General features: G+C 38.5%; 4 protein-coding genes across 4 annotated transcripts in view; all 4 read left to right on the forward strand.

Moving 5' to 3' along the window:
* The window catches only part of LOC134820849 (vasculin-like protein 1), a 632,099-nt gene that overhangs the window by 341,979 nt on the left and 270,467 nt on the right, over nt 1-19,653 (forward strand). The window lies entirely within an intron of this gene.
* On the forward strand, nt 5,550-13,034 carry LOC134820852 (26S proteasome non-ATPase regulatory subunit 10-like). Its single transcript, XM_063831490.1, has 8 exons — nt 5,550-5,730; nt 6,597-6,713; nt 7,674-7,823; nt 8,205-8,290; nt 8,435-8,515; nt 8,763-8,844; nt 9,826-9,930; nt 10,073-13,034. The coding sequence occupies exons 1-7, from the start codon at nt 5,629-5,631 to the stop codon at nt 9,904-9,906; spliced, it is 699 nt and encodes a 232-aa protein (XP_063687560.1). The 5' UTR covers nt 5,550-5,628; the 3' UTR covers nt 9,907-9,930; nt 10,073-13,034.
* LOC134821371 (serine/threonine-protein phosphatase 6 regulatory ankyrin repeat subunit B-like) lies at nt 16,287-19,038 on the forward strand. The gene is made up of 10 exons (XM_063832113.1): nt 16,287-16,408; nt 16,622-16,749; nt 16,841-16,901; nt 17,046-17,173; nt 17,317-17,396; nt 17,736-17,881; nt 18,019-18,185; nt 18,299-18,405; nt 18,648-18,724; nt 18,923-19,038. Exons 1-10 carry the CDS (start codon nt 16,315-16,317, stop codon nt 19,036-19,038), a joined length of 1,104 nt encoding a protein of 367 aa, XP_063688183.1. The 5' UTR covers nt 16,287-16,314.
* LOC134820841 (uncharacterized) overlaps nt 19,019-19,653 on the forward strand; it is a 45,262-nt gene continuing 44,627 nt past the window's right edge. Inside the window, exons 1-2 of the mRNA XM_063831474.1 lie at nt 19,019-19,080; nt 19,246-19,302. The gene's annotated coding sequence lies outside the window, so the exon portion shown is untranslated. The remainder of the gene's footprint in view (nt 19,081-19,245; nt 19,303-19,653) is intronic.

A 19,653-nucleotide genomic window follows, 5' to 3' on the forward strand; every position in this document is an offset into this window, starting at 1 on the left:
TGTGTCTCGTATTGAATTTCACTGGTGGGGAGTCGGAGACGACACCCTACATTGACCTTTTCACACTTCACAACACCAGTTTCATTAGTGTCCGGTTCACCTAACGACACTAAATCTAATATCTCTCAACGAGTGGCCTGAGTCTGGCCGTTTAATACGGGAGACTGGTTTATAGCTGAATATATGTAAGTAGGAGGTCATTTACCTGGATATGAAACAGACCTGATACAGAAGAACACTTGTTGGCACTAGTCCAGGGAATCGGGTCACGTGTTCTCGTCTTCCTATTGGCACATCACCTAATACACCTCCAGCTATTCAATATGATTACATCACAAACATATTGCAGGATATGGATGCTAGTTATTATATGCTTATTATCTGTTTTATGGTTCCTTGATTCGCCCAATGTCTCTTACTAGGGCGTTCTCCTATGCTAATTATCTACTTCCTTCTCCTCGCCCAAAAGGTCGCACGTGCATATTCGGTTGTCCTGGTGCTGGCGAAAGTGCGAGCACGTGGTCTTTGTAACCCAAACAGTATAGACAAATCAATGGTGCGCTGTGCTGTGTTCTGATTAATTTACTTGTTACGACGTCTCCGCTGAGTGAGCTGGACCTGCTATATACAACTATAGCTAGTACACTCTCTCTTTCTCTCTAGCTCTCTCTCTCTCGCTTGCTCTCTCTCTCTCTCTCTCTCTCTCTCTCTCTCTCTCTCTCTCTCTCTCTCTCTCTCCCGCGTTTCTTGCACGTGACCGTATTCAGTAATATTATCAAATTATACGAGAAATATTCAACAGTTTTGCATAAATATCCATGGATATGTATGCGCTCTTTCAGACTGGTGCTTATGCTGTAGTTTACTTTGTCTAGATCTGATCAAGAGCAGATTTGCTAACTCTCCCAATCAAACCCACTTTCGGACAACTTTATGTGGTTTTGTCGCAATTGCCTCTCTCTCATCCTCAGCTTTGCTGCCTGTGATGATGGTGATGGGATTGGATTGGATTTACTCTTTCTTGGCAAGATATCAACCCATCCTTTCTCCCTATCTCTATTTCTCTGCCTGGCAGTGCATTGGTCAGTCGGCACGTCGCATCGTATTGCTATACTTGTGTTGCAATATATCCCCTGATTACTGATAATCCGATAAAATATCATCTGATTCTGACTCGGTGAGTGTAACTTCTTTCCTTTAATAATTATATTCTATCTATCATACCATCTTAGATGATAATAATATGTTAAGTATGTTAGAAGGTGTGGGAAATATGTAAAATATATGAAGCTAATGAGCGTGGTCTGCGGCAGCAGCTCAGGTGGGCCCCGAGGGCGGCAAGTACCAAAGAGACCTCACGACACACACTCACCATACAGTTCTTTTAAATATTTTCTCTTATTTTACTTGGTTTCTTTTTTAGTTCCCGGATTCCATGCGGTCAGCTCCCCGTTTAGTCCTCACATACTAATTTATATGTGTAGTCACAGCAACCGAGTGTAGTAGAATAACTCGGTAACCCACCGCGACCGTACCTGCAATTAGTACAGTGCGGCCGGATTAGAACCGCAGTTTATGAAATTATGCTTGCAGAATGTAATCATATGATACGGTAATGTAATGATATAACACCAGATATCAGGTATCTAGCCTCACTGATAGTTGTGTCCCTTTGTTCACTTCCTTTTTAGCCGACACGTGAATTTTATTCAATCAGCTATATTTTTGTTTCAAGCCCTAGTACATGTCGTTATTTTTCAGTTTCTTAATTAACACCTTAATTTTCAATTACTCACTGTCATCACTTCAATACCTCTTCTAACTTTTGCTTACTTAATTTTCACAACGCTGGTCATGTCATTATAGCACGTAGACTATAAAACGCTCAATAAATGCCAATAATTACGTGAATTAAGAGTTAAGACACGGCTCTCTCAGATATAAGATATGTAAAATAGACGAACAGTCACATTAAAAACTTTAAATTAAATTGAACAATAAAATCTAGCATAATCAGAATAAAACACCCTCTCTTTACTCTTAATCCCTCTTCTAACATTACAGCTGATCATGGCTATGAGAGAGAACGTGATTTATTGGAGAATGTTCCTCAAGAAAGGTATAGTATGGATCAGATTGTGTTATCCTCAGCTGAGGTAATTATCACTAATATGACCATGGGACACCATAATTTATTCTCAACTGACTATTGTTCACCTGTAAGAACGATTCATTGTGTTTCGAAAAATTTGATCATTGCGTTCCTGCTCTGTGCCCAATGAGAACCATGGTAATAAATAGAGTACGCGCGGTATCGTAGAAGATGTTTTCTTATTTCGTTCGTACTGCAACCGAGATTTGCCTTTCTTCGTTTGATAATAGTTTTACTCGAATTTGTTGCTGCTCTTGCAGTGCCAGTTGAAAACTCAATTTTGAGAATTTCAATTAATTTGGTCTCCGACCTGATTTTAATTAATTCGGTCTCCAAATTTGAGCTGAACGAGTAAGTTCTAGTTGTAGCAAGAGAGTTAATTCCAAGGAAAATTATAGTTCATAAACCTAGTCACTTTACAGGACAGGGAATTATTGAATTGAAACTATTGAAAGTTAAATATTTAATAACAGTTACAGAGTCAACGTTCAGACTTCAAGTCCATTTTAATTGTTAATTGGACCGGGTAAATAGTTGCAGTTTCACTACTGAGCAGTTCCTAAGTTCCTACTTAAAATAATTTGTTCCAATATCCGGCAGTCTGTTCCGGGTGTCAGCTACTTTCTAGTGAGTTATACTTGATTTCTCTTTTTGTATTAGTTTTTCCTGGATAGGCGACTAGGCTCTAAACTTTTTTTTTGAAGGTACCGCTCCCAACGGTCAATGTGTAAAATTATTATATACAATACAATTTGAAAATATAAAGATAATATCAACACATATTACTAGTCCATCCTGGTATGAGGTTGATGTCGCTGTTCGTGTCGTCGCACCATTGGACTGCTCTTCCTCTGTGTCCTCGGATGGCGGCGAGGGTTGTGCGGAGGATTGAGAAGCGGAGTTTTCGGCGTATGTGAGAAATCGTATCACTATAGGGTGTTCCCCTTTTGTTTGATATGAGTGTTGCGATTCTCTTATGGAAAGCTTCAGCCTCTTTCCCCATGCTTCCGCTAGTGGAGAAAACGAGGGGTGTAAATCTGCTTTTCTCCACTTCCAGGACCCGGCTGTTATATGTTCGTTTCTTTTCAGGCTCTAAACTGTACAAGATAACCAAGAGCACATTTCACTTTTCAGTCAATATTGAGATCATTAATTAATATAATAATAATATCTAAGATCCGATCATTCAATAATACCTGACTCGAACTACTGTTGTAACAGTGCCATGATAAAGGCAAGGCTTCTTCATCACCGCTGTTGCACCTCTTATTTCCTAAGGTTTTTCCTGCAGCATTTAACGTTCCGCAATATTTCTTATGGACTACGTTCATTTCATCACATGAACATCTATAAATCTAGAAACTGTATTAACTATCGTTTTTTTAATTAATTTATAGAAGCTATTGGCATGATGGTTTTGCACCACCTCATTAAATGGTATTGATGCTAATACTTGGTTTGAACACGTTGACTAATAACAGATTTCTCTTTGGATTCGGATTAGATTTTAGTAGTACCGCTGATCTGACATTATCTACATTGTAATTTAGATCTTTTATGTAAAACTTGTAAGACTTAACGGCCTTATTACTAGAGCAACTCCCAAGATATAAACTAGAGAAACTCCCAAGAAATATCATTTTTGCCTAAATAAACGTTTTCTTTAAAAAGAATCTGTTTACCGTGCTTACCATGTTACATCTTTCAGAAACACGAATGGTCTTCATCCGAAATTCCACGGAATGCAGCTTGCCTTCCACGACCATGTACACCGTTTACAGTGTATAACAATTATAAAACTCTCGCCGGACTGGAATTCTCTGCATAATAAAATATCCACTAACATGGAATATTATATAAATATGCTCGGAAAACTCATTATCATATTACGCATAGTAAGGCGGCCGCGGCTTGCTCTTTTATAATCGCGAATCTTGTTGAGGCATAATTTCTTTCTCGTTACACCAAACGTTAAATATCACATTATTTCAGTCATTGTTAATTACAGTTGATCCCACCAGAGAACGATAAGGTGTGTATTAACTTTCGAACGTGTAATCATTATGGCAGCGTTTCTATGTGGAACTAGAACTTGACCTTGGTGCAACATTATTATATCTAAACTTTATTGGTCCTTACTTCCTTTGAAATATGTGTTCTGACCTTTCCCGGTACGTGTTATCGAGTTGCTTCTCCCATAATATATCGCATTAGAGGGAATTTCTATATATCTATCTATAGATCTACATGCTAAGGATGCAAATGGAAGCTGTGCACTACCATATAAGGAAGTCTCGAATGACCATATAAGGAAGTCCTTTGTTCGCGTGCATGATTTGTTAGTCCCGTTTTGTTGTTGAGCTGCAGCTAGGTCTCACAACCACCTATCTTGAGGAGTAACGGATGTATTGTGTGGCGAGACCGTCATATTTTATAATACGTTCTTTCTTTCCGCTTTTTTGCGAATTTATTCATGTATTGTGTACAATTGTTGCATTGTTTTCAGTTTTATGCAAGGCAAATCTCGGTTGTTGTGAATGTGATATTGTTTTTTATTGCAATCCGTATCGATCGCTTTTCTTACGGATGTGATTTTGCGGATGCCGTTTTCGTCCATTTTACTCATACAACACTTCTGCATTCCTATATTGCATTCTTGACCCTGAAACCTAGATCAGACAATAGACATCAAACAACAACATTGAATCATCCAAATTAAATAATAAATCTTGTTACCATCTAAAACTTACACCATTAATCATCTTACTCCTCCATCAACATGACTTTTATAAACGTGTGTACTTTACTATCCCTCATAAACACTGTCATACTCCTTCATAAAAAACCTTATCAATATCCTCATTGAGAATAACTTTACGTGTAACTCCGTGTCTATATATTTCATGAAAATCTGCTTTAGTAGATTATAGCCGAACAACCGATGTCGAATTCCAATGTTGAGATATGCCAAGTAGCTTATGAGGGGAGGACCTCATGGATGGAAGCGTTGCTCAAAGCAAACCCCCGGCTCTTATCTGTTACAGATCAGGTGATGCAAAATGTGCCACAAACTATCTAAACTATGTGTGTGGAATAACAGGTGTCAGTATTACTAGGCCCCAGAACCACCAAGGGGTTTATACCCGGCGAGGCCCCCGGGTATAATAATTTCTGGGTTGGTTCAACCAACAAAACCATTTCTTGTTTTAATTCTTCTTAATTTGCTAAAGTTACGTAAGGTCCGCTTCACATCACCCACATAAAGCATGTTATCACCACAATTAATGGGCTTAGCAACGTGGTGTTAATAGTAAAAGGTTTCTCATAAAATCTTACGAAATTCCTCTCACCTAAAGTAATCATCTTAAACTAAACAATTCCTACATTCCCAGTTCCACCAACAACAAATCATGAAAATACACACTCTGTCTTTTCATGTACGTTTCATGAAACAATTGCTTTATAGATTATAGCCGATGTCGAATGTTGAGATATGCCAGGTGGCGTATGAAGGCCGCATTTCGCGGCTCAAGGCCCTGCTCGAAACAAATCCCAAACTCATATCTGTTGCGGATCAGGTAATTACAAAGACCTGCTAAATATAGGCTATATTATAGGCTATAGTGACACTGTAACTATATTATAGGCTATATATAGCTCTACTAGTTCATGCCCTTTGTACTGGATGGGGCAACAACTGATCAGACCTACACACTAAAAATAAGAAACGTATGCACATGTGATTTTGAGGAGATGAGCTGATAGCGTCTGGATTCTGTGGCATCTGTCAAAGCCTGGAGTTGCTTGATCTTTGTTAGGCCTTGATTGGAAAGATGGTCCCAAGATAGTTAATTTAATTGGGGAAACTTGTCGTGATAGTTTTGGCGGGAAAAAGATCGAGTTCAAGATTTAAATCCTAAAGATTGTTCTTAAGTGTTTTACTGATACTTTAGTAGTAAAACAGTTTCATAAAACATATAACCCCGCCCTCTTTGCTTTCTACACTTTTTGTGTTCTAGACAATATTATAGCAATATGTAAACAGAGTCCAACCACCATCGCTATCAGCTATCTAATAAGTTAGCTATCATGTCTGGAACATTCCAGCTAACATTCTTACCGAGTTGTGTTGCCCCGTCTTGTACATAAACTTTCTACCATATAATATATGCATGAAGGTTTACTAATCTCTAGAGGCATGTTTCATACTTGCCTTTTCATACAATACCTCTTGCTTTTTCAAAATCTTACATTTATAATTCTTACTTTTTTAATTTTTTAATGACCTTGGATTCGTAATCTATCTCCAAAAAAATGGCCCGAAATTAGCGCTGTACTATGAATATGCGCCATGTCGTGGATTTTGCCTGTGAAAATTCTTTCAACTTTGGGAGCTGAAGATAGGCCGAACAAAAAAGGCCCGAAATATAACACCTCGTTTCAGAACTGCAGACAACCCCTTCATTGGGCCTGTTCGGGTGGCCACCGGGACGTTGTAGCCTTCATCCTCAACTGCTGCCTGGCTATCGAGGGAACTATTGACGTGAATACTCCAGATGATGTAAGATATTTAAAGTATTTAAACGTTTGTGTTTTCAATAAATGATGATATTGCCGGCGGGACAGCCACGCCCATTTTTGGTCCCAATTATGCCAAATTCACCTTAACATGCTCAAAACCCAGATTTTAGGTGCTCTACTTGTAGCTAGTGGTTCACTGAACTCGTAGTCCGGAACCCCCTCAAAAGTTCGGTCACAGGCCCTAGTTTGTTGGTCAATTGCTATCTCCAAATCAAATTTCACAAAAAAATCAGGGTGAACCCCCCCCCCCCCCCCCCCCCTTAAGGGATAAACTGTTATTGCTAGATATTACGTAACTCCTAAGTATAATAAGTCTAGATTATGATAAAATAGCTGCTTTAATTTCGGTCACGTCCGTCTCGAGGTAGTTGCTAATTTGATGAGTTTTATACTGCTGCTGGAGCTCAAATTAATGAGCTGGCTACTTTCCCAACTTACTTCAGCAGTCCTAGTTACTCTACATAATTTCTATCTGAGTGGAAAATATACTCGTTATAATATAATCGGGGTGTTTCGTACATTTTTATAATTATGTATGGCAAATTTGTAACATGATATTTTACCATGAAATTTATATGATGCATTTCTTAGATAGTCACATTGAAAATATCTGGCATTTGTTCAAAATTGTGTCTTATTTGTCAAGGAATCGTTGGGGCTATAATTATACAGACCAAACCCAGAATTATGAAGTTTTGCTTTTTACATTTCCAAACACGCGCTTTTAATTTCAGTCCCGAAAAGGACTGGTTAGTGGTTATTACTCCGATGGAGAATGTGTTGAATGTGTTTTCTATCCCTAGGTCACTGATTAAACAGAAGGCGGATAGAAACTATCCTAGAATTAGCTAACCAGCCAATGATCACTCCTCCACTTTTTACCGGAGCTACTGCTAATAGGGTAATTAACTAATTACCTAATTAACATAATATAATACAGGCAGAGTACACGCCACTGCACATAGCAACCAGCTCGGGGCACCTCCACATTGTGATACTGCTGATCCAGACTGGGTACTGTGATGTTAACTCTATAACGAACCAGGACCAGACTGCTCTCTACTTTGCTGCCAGCAAAAACTGGATCGAGGTAAATTAGTTTAAATTAGTTTCAGTCGTGTAATTGTCGGTGATTTGAGCATGGAAGGTAGATAAATCGTGCACTGATAATTTGATTTTCTGTTAATAGCATTTGATGTAATTGGTATTTCATGTTGCAACCTGTCATTTACATAGAACACTGTTAATTGGAGTGTTCCGCAAGAATTAATCACAAAAACATCGTACAGAAAAGTTTTAGACTGACTTATCCAATATCCATGTTACCAGTGCGCTGATTAACACAGTGTCGCTTTTAAATCCCAGCACATATCTGCGTAACAAATCAGAAACATTAAACAGGGATTGAAATTTGAGCCACGTTTCTTGGAATTGAATTGTAACAAAGGTCACCATACTTATTTCACTTCAGATAAGTGAAGTTCTTCTGGCGTCACATGCTGACCCCAACATTTGCAACAACCTTAGATCCACCCCACTTCACAAGGCCGCTCAGAAGTAAGTTTTAACGGTTCCTAAAGATATTCAGTTACTTATTTTGTGTACTTAAAACATATAGTAAATAAATTGATCGTAGCAAGTCAGCCAGTTCGTATGATTTCGTCAGTAATCGTTTGTGTAAAATAATGAAAATGATCGCAGAGAGCATATACAGATAGTGAAAATGTTGCTTGATACTGGAGCCCACATCAACGCTAAAGATATAGACGGAAACACTCCGCTGTAAGTTATTTGTTTTATCGATATTATAGTTACTAAATATTACAAATATTATCTTTTATCTCAGAAGAGTAACATAAAACGAGCAACTACTCAAACTTACTTAAAAGTACAGTAGTTAATTAGTTAGTTAGTTAGTTAGTTAGTTAGTTAGTTAGTTAGTTAGTTAGTTAGTTAGTTAGTTAGTTAGTTAGTTAGTTAGTTAGTTAGTTAGTTAGTTAGTTAGTTAGTTACATAGTTTATATTTCAGGCACTTAGCCTGTGAGGCAAATCATATTAGGACGATAAACTTTTTGATTGAAAGAGATGCAAAAACGGATGTCCTCAACAAGGTTTGTTATTTATTTCAGATGGTTTCTGATCCATGTCGCTTCTGTATATCTATTTAGCTGACTAGCTCCTTATCGAAAGCTTAATTTCCGCCAGTGAGAACGACCCATTCGAAACTAGTGCAAGCACAGTCAACTCAGCACATGACGGAAACCACGCCGCGCGCGCATTCGACTTTCAATGCTCACAACTTTCTCTCTTTATTGCGCGCATTCTGTGATGAAAGTAACTAGCGTGAACATTCTTTCACGTGATTCCGTTACGTACATGCATTACCCGACTATTTGTTATTATTATATTGGCTCCGTATGACATTGGGTGATCAACTGATCATAGAATATCACCTTAGAATGAGTTCATACAACGGACCCTGTGACTACCATCATATTATCATTGTGAAGGAGTGCTTGTGCGTCAAAGATAAACCCAGACTCATAAAAATTGGCAGATGTTTTGATTATTTGCACATGGTTGTCCCTAATTCGTGGACCACGCGCGTTTTTTGCATGCGTGATATCTTTATATCTTTCTCTTGTCTAATCGTACGTGTAACTCGGTATAATACTGTAATGTCTGCACAGTTAAACTTAAGGCATAGCATGGCATCGTGGGCTCTTTTATGTCTAAGAAAATGTTATTCATGTCATAATAAGCCTTGGTCGCGTGGGCTCCCGGGTAATGAGGAAGCAGGAGACGAACTTGGTAATTTGCAGTTACTCGTGTCACATGTGCATAGTGCTACTAAGGTTAACAATCTGCTAGCCTCAAGTAAATTCCCAGTTGAAGTCAGATTAGACCCCAAAACCGACCACTTGCAATTCAATTTCCCTGAATGATCCCTCGAAATAATAAGTGTATAAATATGCCATATATGCCATCAGTACAGATGTCAACTGTTATATCTCAAATATCCGATGGTTTAATCATTGAGACTTTCATTCAACCATGGGCTAACATTTAACTTGTTGTAACCTTTATCCTAGCTGGGGAAGAAGCCGCTGGACCTGTGTAATCCCACTATCAGAGGAATGGTGATGAACAACATTGGCAACATCCACAACTGAAAATCTCACTAGGCATTCGGCTGGGTTTGTTACATTTTATTGTCCATCTTTTCCACAACTTTCATAGAGATTAAAAGTCCAGGGAGATTAAAGTGTGAAATTTGGGAGACTTTTTCCCCGTTATGATTAAATTCCTATCGTGTATTTATTCGTAACTACTCCTCAGAAATGCGATAACTGACGAAGGAAAGGAGCTAAAGTTTGCAAGATGGACTGACCATTTGACCATCTGTCTCAGAAGAAGGCCGCGTGGAATTCACATTATACTCTCTGAATTCCATTTATATTGCTTCCGAGTCACAAGTTTGTGACGAAAATATATTCTCATTGTAACCGCACCAAGTATCGGGACCTACCCCTCCCCTGTAGAATATTTATTGTATTACCCGTATTTTGTGTTGAGAATATGAAGCAATTTTCCGCAATTTGAAGCCCTCATCAAGCTGGTTAATTTTTATATTTATTATTTTAATCAGAGATTGACTTATGAAGATTGTTATTATAAATGGATGGAGTGTGGCAAAATATCGGTTAAATTATAATATTTTAATACGGTAGTTTTCTACGGTCTAGTAGTGTTTTAAACATTGTTATCTAAGACTACTTAGAGGGAAATATTAATAGTTATTGTTTGCGATTTGGGACAATACTCGACTAACAACATTCCTTACACCTTATACTGATAGTTGGCCGAGACCCCATTCAGTGCTCATAACCCCACCTTAAGTTAGCTGACTGCTAGTATTGCCGTGAAACTGTGGCAGTGGTGTTGCAGGCGACAGCCTAACATGTTTGTTCCCTGGTCGAGTATTGTCCCTAAAGTCTGGATATTGTTTCTTGCAGAAATTTTCAGATGCAGGTGGCCTGGCAGCCAGGAGGAAAACCTGTTCATTGTTTTAAAATACCTCCGTGTAAGTGTAGGTTACGTGCGTTAAGCCCATCTTGATTAAAGTTCATTTTATTGCTGATTTATTTTCCGCTGATTGTTAAATGATTTGGTCATGGTTTTCGGCATAAGTATTTCGTTATTCTCACCTTTTTTATCGCATTCTTGATACGCAGGTTGAGGTTATGTCAAGAACTCTTAGTCGTTTCCAATCTCGATTTGAAGATGCAATTTTTGTTACAACTGGATAATGTGGGCTAACAGAGTGAGGCTGGTTGCGCTTGACATTCTCTCCTACAAGACTTTGAAATTTTACAAAACTTCACCCTGACACGAGGTCACTAAATCCATAATTGCATACTTGAATATATGAAATACAAGCCGAACTTGCGGCAATTGCGACTGATGATTAGTTGATTACGGCGTAAAAAACGTGATCAAGCTAACTTAATTCAACATGAACAACTAAAGGAATTTCCCTAGAATTTAAAACTTATGTTGGTCACTAAATTGCTGTACGGAGAAAATGGCTGGCCTCCAGTTTCAGGATATCTTAATCTATTTTTGGGCAACTAGCGGCGTTTGAAAGCATACATATATCGACTGCCTCAACTCTTCAGGTGCCCTTCACTTACACGTGCGGTATTTTACCATTTTCTGGCGGCAGTAGACTATAATTGTTTTACTCCCTCAAGTTGTTTGGAATTCCTGTTTATAGATATTTGGAATTCTTCTTAGGATTTTACCCTCAGTCATCAGTGAAGCTACCCCGTGGCAGCGGTTGCTGGGAATTCTTATCTGTTTTTTTCTTTCTTAGCACTCCCGATACGGAATGTATGAATCTCCAGCTATCAAGCTTAGGAGGTCGAGATTTGATTTTGTTGAAGTTTTTAGCTTTGGATGATCGTGCTCTAAGCATTGTTCTGGCTAAGAATATGTTCTATTAGTTGAACACTTTGGACTGTAAGTGTCTTGTCACGTTTTTATGTGTTCCTTGGTGTTTCCTCTGTATAACATTTTGCACTGTCCAAATTATTTAGACGTTTTGAGACTGAGAAACATCTTACTTCTGACCAATGATTTCTTCGTCAATCGATCTGCAGTAGGTACTAAAATATGGAACATCCCACTTCAAAAACTAGATGAAAAATGTCATTTAGTTAAATATGGTCTTTCCAGATGTTCCTTTAGAGTTATAAAAACTTTAGATATGTACATATTAGTCCACAATCCACATCGGCCTTATCTGTTTTAATCTAACTATTCTTCAAATCTGATGCATTTATCCTTAGTTTTAAAAGACCTCATAGGTAACAAAACGCAGAACAACATTTATTTCCATATTTCATGGCAGAAACTTTGAAATCAAACTTGATTTTAAAAGATGGAAAGAAGTTTGATGTTTTCAGTAAAGTAATTTATAGTAAAAATCGCTTTAACCAGTATTTATTTGAGAAGATATTGTTTTTATTCGACCATTCGGTCAAAAGACTGCTGATTTTTAAGACTTGTTATGAATGTAAAAGAGTTGATTGATTTCATGCAGAACAATTGTTATCTTAAAAATACTGATTTACATTATTTACCCCGCAATACGATGCTTTTTACAGTCTTAAGTTGATAAGTGCTGGTAAGGCATTTCTGTTTATAACATTATTATAATGGAGATAATTTTATTGTAGACCTTGATTTGGATTTCCAAATTGTCGCGAGAGATATATGTGACCGTTATATGTCCAACAACGCGATACATCCGTATTGATTTAAGTTTTTAAATCTTCTAATTCTTTTAGTATGAGAGTCTCTTGTATTATTTTAAAAATCCATTATGTTTTGGAATTTTGCAAGCTCACCCATGATCGGCGGCGTTAGTTGTACTTGTATTAGCATTTAAAGCAATGTCTTAAACCCAGATTCACTTATTTGGTGACTGGTGTTTAATGTATCGCTTTATTATTTTCAAGCGTTTAATTCTATACTTCTATGATTAATGATGATGAATTTTACATTTTAGCCTTGAACCGCATATTAGGTTTCACAAAAAGTCAGATTTGTGACAATTTTTGAGTGCCGCGTAACTCTCGGAGAGCTTGTATTTCCCATAAATCTTTAGGTATTTTGTCTTTAATTGGATATTGTGGTCGGTTTTGATTGTAGATCTGTTCAAGAAATGGGATTGTTTCTATAATTGCGGATCGTTATAGTTAGTCTCTTAAAGTTGGATTCTAATTTTAATCTCAAACATTCGTTTCTCTGATTCGTTTGAAACTTGCACTTCGACGTACGAATTCCTTGTCATATGTTGTATGACCCGCCGCGCACGAGTGCGCGGCTCCCCTGTATCGTTGAAACTATACAGTAGTGAAACGACATTGGGGGTCACGACGTGATTGGTGATACAACGAATTCCCTGGCACGCCAATAAATCCACAGTTCCTCACAGGATGACTGGAGTGCAAAGAAGCTGCCGCTGTCGCGCGCGTGCCCTGAGCAGCAGTTTCTTTGCACTAAAGTCCTCTGCGCGGCTTGGGCACTCTTTTCGAGCTTTTTTACACTTGTATGTTAATAGACTTTGCTCCACACTGTGGGTCCGCCCGCATGACGAGTCATATTGTGGCTTTCGTCACAGTAATCCTGGCCTAAAATATGAAATTACGGGGCGCGGGCGGCACATAGCCATGTGTCTACGCGTTCGGCGGTCGCGCGCTACTGCAAGCGAGAGGGCTTTGGTTAGAGCAAGGCGGCGCTCAGTTTTTCATTATGTCATATCTTCAATCTTAAAGCAATTGATAATGTTTTGAATCAGTACGTTGCGACCCTCACGGTCACTATGGTGAAACCCCCTGTATCGTCCTGACGATACAGGGGGAGCCGCGCACTTCGTGCGCGGCGGGTCATACAACGTATGACAAATAATGTTTATGAACACCGCAAAGTGATATGAACACCGCAAAGTGATATATGAGCACTGCAATGATATGAAACTGAAATCCCAGCTCCATGTCCATGTTTTACTTGTATCACTTGTTTGATTGACGATGTCAATCCGTCGAGATCGTTGCTCTGCGAAGCAGAGCAACGATCGTCGACGAAGCAAGAATGCTAGTTTGGCGAAGCAAGAATGCTAGTTTGCGCGGCGCGTCGAAGCGGCGAAGTCCTCCAAATCACTTGTACATCACGTCGTGACCCCCACGGTCGTTTCACTTATATACTACCCTGTAATAGAGTTTCTATGATACAGGGGAGCTGCGCACTCGTGCGCGGCGGGCCTTTATACGTTACAAAAACTTCGTTAAATTGGTTAAACGCACCATTGGTATATATGGTACGTGACTGGGCCGCTCGGATGGATTGACATCATTAATCAATATTATGACCATATAAAGAAGTTTTTCGTTAGGGTTAAGATTTTAGCATATGCTTTAAATATGGATTCATGATTGGGATCAAACTAGATCGAGGGTTAAAGTTAGAATAATGATTAATCACTTTACTATACTCTACTAAACACTCGACTAGACTTAAAACTGTCACGTGACTTTTTTAACACGTCCTCTAGGTTGTACAAGTTATTTTAAAATTGAAGCGAAGCTCATGTTCCAGTATTTACTTGTATTTGATTTTAGGTCTCCTCAATCATTCGAGTGGCCTGCACCAATTTGATTGACGATGTCAATCCGTCGAGATCGTTGCTCTGCTCTGCGACGATGCGAAGCAAGAATGCTAGTTTGCGCGGCGCGTCGAAGCGGCGAAGTCCTCCAAGCACCAATGAACTCCCGTTTGTGACGTATTAGTGCTTTTCATTCAAACAAGTAAAAACGAATCTTTTATGTCATGTTTCCAGGGTTTGGACTGCAGAATTGCCCGCTTAAAGAACTGCCATCGCATTACATTACATAATTTTCTCAATAAATGTAATAGATTTGTAGTGTTGTAATTAGTTTAAAATCATCTCCCTACAAAGTTTGCGGTCACTAGCCATCATGTTCCAGTATTTAACTAAAATTCAAAATAAATTTGTATTGTTTTCAGTCAAATTGATGGTTTCGTTTGTGTTATCTACAATCTATCTGCTCTCGTTTTATTTACTTGATTCACCTAACCATGTGCTTTCGCGCCTCTTCGGGCGCGTTACTGCAAGTGCCCGAATTTTAGTTCTACCATTCGTATTTTTGAAACTTGTATTTTAAGAAGGCGTTTGATAGCATTCATAGGGGTATATTGATGAAGATACTCCTGGCATATGGGATACCAGAGCCCATTGTTAGGCTGATAGATGCTATGTACAAGGACACCATGGCACGAGTCATCACGGAGGATGGTCTGACTGAAGCTTTCCTTATACTTGCTGGAGTTATGCAGGGACACTGGCGCCCTACCTCTTCGTGATTGTCATTGACTATGTGATGACAACAGCACTTATAGGCAAAGATCTGGGCTTCACTGTCAACCCCAGAAGAAGCAGGAGATACCCAGCAGTTAAGATGACAGATGTCGACTTTGCTGACGATCTTGCACTGACAACAGACACCGCAGAGCAAGCGCAAGATCTTCTCCTCAGTGTGGAGCTGGCTGCTAACTCCGTTGGACTTCACCTCAACGAGAGTAAGACGAAGTACATCAGAGTCAATCTCTCTGAGTCTGACTCTACCGTCATTAAAGCAGCAAGTGGGCAGGAGAGCAAGTAGATGACTTTGTCTACCTTGGAAGCAGAATAATGAGTGCGGAGAAGGACTTTGATGTTAGGAAAGCAAAGGCATGGGGGGCCTGTCATCAGTTAAAGACAACCTGGAAGTCTGGAATGCGCAGGGACTTAAAGATCCGTGTCTTTCGAGCAACGGTTGAGCCCGTACTCCTGTACGGCTCTGAAGCTTGGACGATAAGCCAATCCATGACTAAGCGGATCAATGGATGCTACACTAGAATGCTCCGGATGGCCTTGAACATACGTTGGCCACAAATCATCAACAACAGTGATTTATACGGCAACATCCCCAAGCCATCAGCGATGATAGCCTCCAGAAGAATGAGACTGGCTGGACATGTAGCCAGGCATGACGACCTTCTGGCAAACCAACTTCTGTTCTGGGACCCTCAGCATGGACACAGGAGACCGGGGAGGCCCCACCTTACGTTTCTGGACGTGCTAAAGAAGGACACCAGCCTTTCCTGTGTTGAAGAGATAAGATCTGTTATGCTTGACCGCGACGTGTGGCGAGGAATTGTAGTTGCTCGGACCAAGAAGCCGACTTAAGTCAGTAAGTCAGTAAGTCGAAACTTGTATGTATATGGTAAGCTTTAAAATGGTTTTGCTGATTCACTGGACTTAACTCCTATTATATCAAGGCAATTAACAGCAGTGAGGCAGGACTTTTTCATCATTTTTCTATTCAATGTATTGTGAAATGTGGTTTATAGATGCACTCCATCATTTCTAAATATTAGATCGATCCTAGCGCTCAGTCAGGTAACGAAATTCGATCAAATTTTACACACAATCTTATTAGACAGCTACATAATTGATGCACCCTGTGTACTTTTCCAATGATTCAACTCCTGAGGAAGAAACTGGACATGTTGAATCATCAGCATTCATGTTTTATGGTTCCTTATTTGGTGAGTACATGCAAGCATTTCAATGGATGGTAAAAGATTAGGTATTCTCTCAACAATATTGGTGTTATTTGAGGAGTCCTCACTCTCCTCACGTCCAAAAATGGCGTTTCTCTTGTCGCTAATATGATTGAACATAATATTCTCGGTATTGAGAGGTTTGACTGTATATTATCAATGAAAAAAGAAATTTAAAAAACACATTTAATACACAAGGTCCAGCCATTGACCTTAGTGTTGAGTTTGCATGCAGCAACCACAATGATATGGTAGCAGAACCTCCTCTGCAAATCGAGGGGAACTCAGCCATTTTCAACTGGTTTGGAGACCACACAATTATTCATGTAAGTGAAACAAATTTTGAGATCAGAATCATATTTCTTGTTGTTTGTTTATCATTTACCCAACGACTAAATAAATTAAATTCACACCCAGGATCAGTCAAAATACATTTGTAAGACGTGCTACCTGCAACTTTACAAGACTTACTCTCAAGGTACGTCTATTATAATCAAAAAGATAATGGTTAAGTTTATAATGTTATGGTTTGAGTCCTGAATAATGGTGATGAAGTAATAGCTGAATTAAGCTGAAATATGAAAAGAAAACGACCATTTTAATGTCTTTTCGAATTTTTCAGGAAGTGAGAAGTCAAGTCCTCAGGGATATAAGATAACATTTGAAATTTTATCACAAAAAATAGTTTCTGGTAATGAGGAGAGTTTCATAAAATATTTTGGGAACAAATCTGCAGTGAACAAAAAATCGGTAATTAGATTTATCAAAAGTTTGAAATATTCAATTTTGCTTTAAAAGGCATGTTGGGTATAGTAAAGGGTTTATTTTCTCATGCATAGGTGAATTTGTATAACAGCTCAATAAATGCTCCTAATGATATTTAAAATTCACAGCTTCTTACTGAGAGTGATGAGGCTGGATTAGCATTGCTCCATTACTCAGTCCTCGCCAAAGAGAACAGTCAAATTACCAAGTGAGACACCATTGTGTTAGTACATATCCGATCAGTTTAGTTAAAGTGACGATTGCCTCCATCTTTCGGTTTCAGCTTAACTCTCTAGGCCCTAGGTCATGAATAGAACCGAAGGATCAAAATGTATGTTGCTTGTTGCTCGTATTAACTTAATAATACAAATGTGCATCACCTCTGTATCCTGCTGAGCAGAACCTCCATGTAAAAGTAAACAAATGTACCTCACCTCCCCACGAGAATCCACATCTATAGGATAGTACCTGACAATATTTATCTCTGACGGTTTATTTTCATTTTCTTGACCTTTAACACAGTCTGCAGATGATGTTTCTCATCCAGGTATCTGATTGAAGAAGGAGCAAGAGTAGACACAAAAGACCACTGTGGTGTATCACCATTACATTGGGCCTGTTGGAATGCAGATGTGGACACTATTGAAATACTTTTGGATAATCAATGCAATGTTTTCTCTCGCGATGTTACTGGTTTAGATCTGTCAATCGTTTTTTATCTTGAATTATGTACGGTCTAGTTGGCATACATTATGCAAATTACATAATAACTTTTTCCATGTATTTCTTTCAAGATACATTATAATTTGTCATGGAAGGATTTTCTTCAGGAAGACTACCTTTACACTATTTGTGCCTCTCCCAAAATACGAAAACCAAAGAACAATCAATGAAGCTGCTATCTGAATACCGCGGTTTCTCTGAGTGCTCCACAGTGCAGGACTTAGCTGGGTGCACACCACTCCACTACGCTACTCTGTCTCGTTCTTACCCATGTGTATGTGCAGTCTTATTACTTTTGTGCAATGAGAAATTGGTGCGGTGAAAAACGTTGTTATTTATAAATAATAGTCAGATCTATGAGACTTGATTAAGAGATCTTCTGAACAGGTTTCTTTGTTGCTTTCTCACGGATCAGATCCAAACTGTTCTGCCACCACCACTCTGACTATCAGCACTTCACCTGCCTCTCTGTCTCCCTACTCCGGTGACTGCAGGTAGCCCCCAACTTCTTTTATTTGCACTTACTTTAGGTTCTTTATATATAGCAAATAGTGAGTTATTTAACGAAATTTATCATAGCTGTCCTTATCCAGGAATTCTAAGTTTCAACTTTCAACTTTACCATCACTATTATGAAGTAAGAATATAATTTCACAATCTACCTGTGACTAGAAAAGGAACTTCCCATTGTAGAAATAAGACTAAGTACAACAAGCTTAACTAACTGTGATTCCAGGCTTGTTAGCTTGTTCAAACCTCGTGACAAAGTGATGGCAGCTCTGGTTGGAGGAGGAGACGTGTCTAATCTAAAAGGTTGTCATTCGTTGTTTTTCGTTGTTTAATTTTATCAAAAATAATCTCTAAAACAAAGCGTTGAATCTTCATCAAAGCAGGAAGAATATGTTGAAGCAGTTTAGGCATTAATTGACTATTTTTGAGAAGCATGGTAGCCATCTGGTATTTTAAATCAATTGATAATTATATACTTAAATGTATTTCATTAATCGTTAGGGAGAGAGTTACATAACAAGCCCAAGCTACAAGCATTATTGCATACTTATAGAAAGACATGGAAGCGATTTTATCTAACCGTCGACTGTCAAGGGTACGAAATACGCATCATATAGACGGAAGCCTTATTCTTTAATTTACAAGTTGATCAACAGAAAGTAAGTAATTTCCCGCAATATCAAGAAGAAATATATTTGGTAAACCCTGATTTGCATTCCTTTTGTACTTTTTAAACAGCAATTTGAAATCGCACACTAAACAGACCGAATGGTCATACCTTAGACTGATATATTATCATTTTCAACATCATTTTTCGTTTTCAGGAGATGAGAGTGATGATCGAGATGGACTGTCGTTTCTACATCTCGCTGCTCTTCTTGGTTAGTACTTTAGTAAGGGTTTAGTTAGGGGCTACCTCTATTTTACCTTTAGAGTATTTAACATTAAACCAGGTATATAATTATTGTGATTTGTGTATTACATTACCATTTACTTCAAGTCCAAAATATAGATTCTAATCTAGAAACCTAGAAACCTAGAAACCTAGAATTTAGGTGAGCTAATAACTTAATAAGATGATTAGCACATTTGTCTAGAGTACATAGAGTACATAGAGTACATATAGTACATAGAGTACATATAGTACATATAGTACACAGAGTACCATAGAGTACATATAGAGTACATAGAGTACATATAGCGTACATATAGAGTACATATCGTTATCGTCG

This window comes from Bolinopsis microptera, chromosome 9 (genome assembly GCF_026151205.1).
Source record: "Bolinopsis microptera isolate Bmic1 chromosome 9, MBARI_Bmic_1.0, whole genome shotgun sequence".
Taxonomy (NCBI): domain Eukaryota; kingdom Metazoa; phylum Ctenophora; class Tentaculata; order Lobata; family Bolinopsidae; genus Bolinopsis; species Bolinopsis microptera.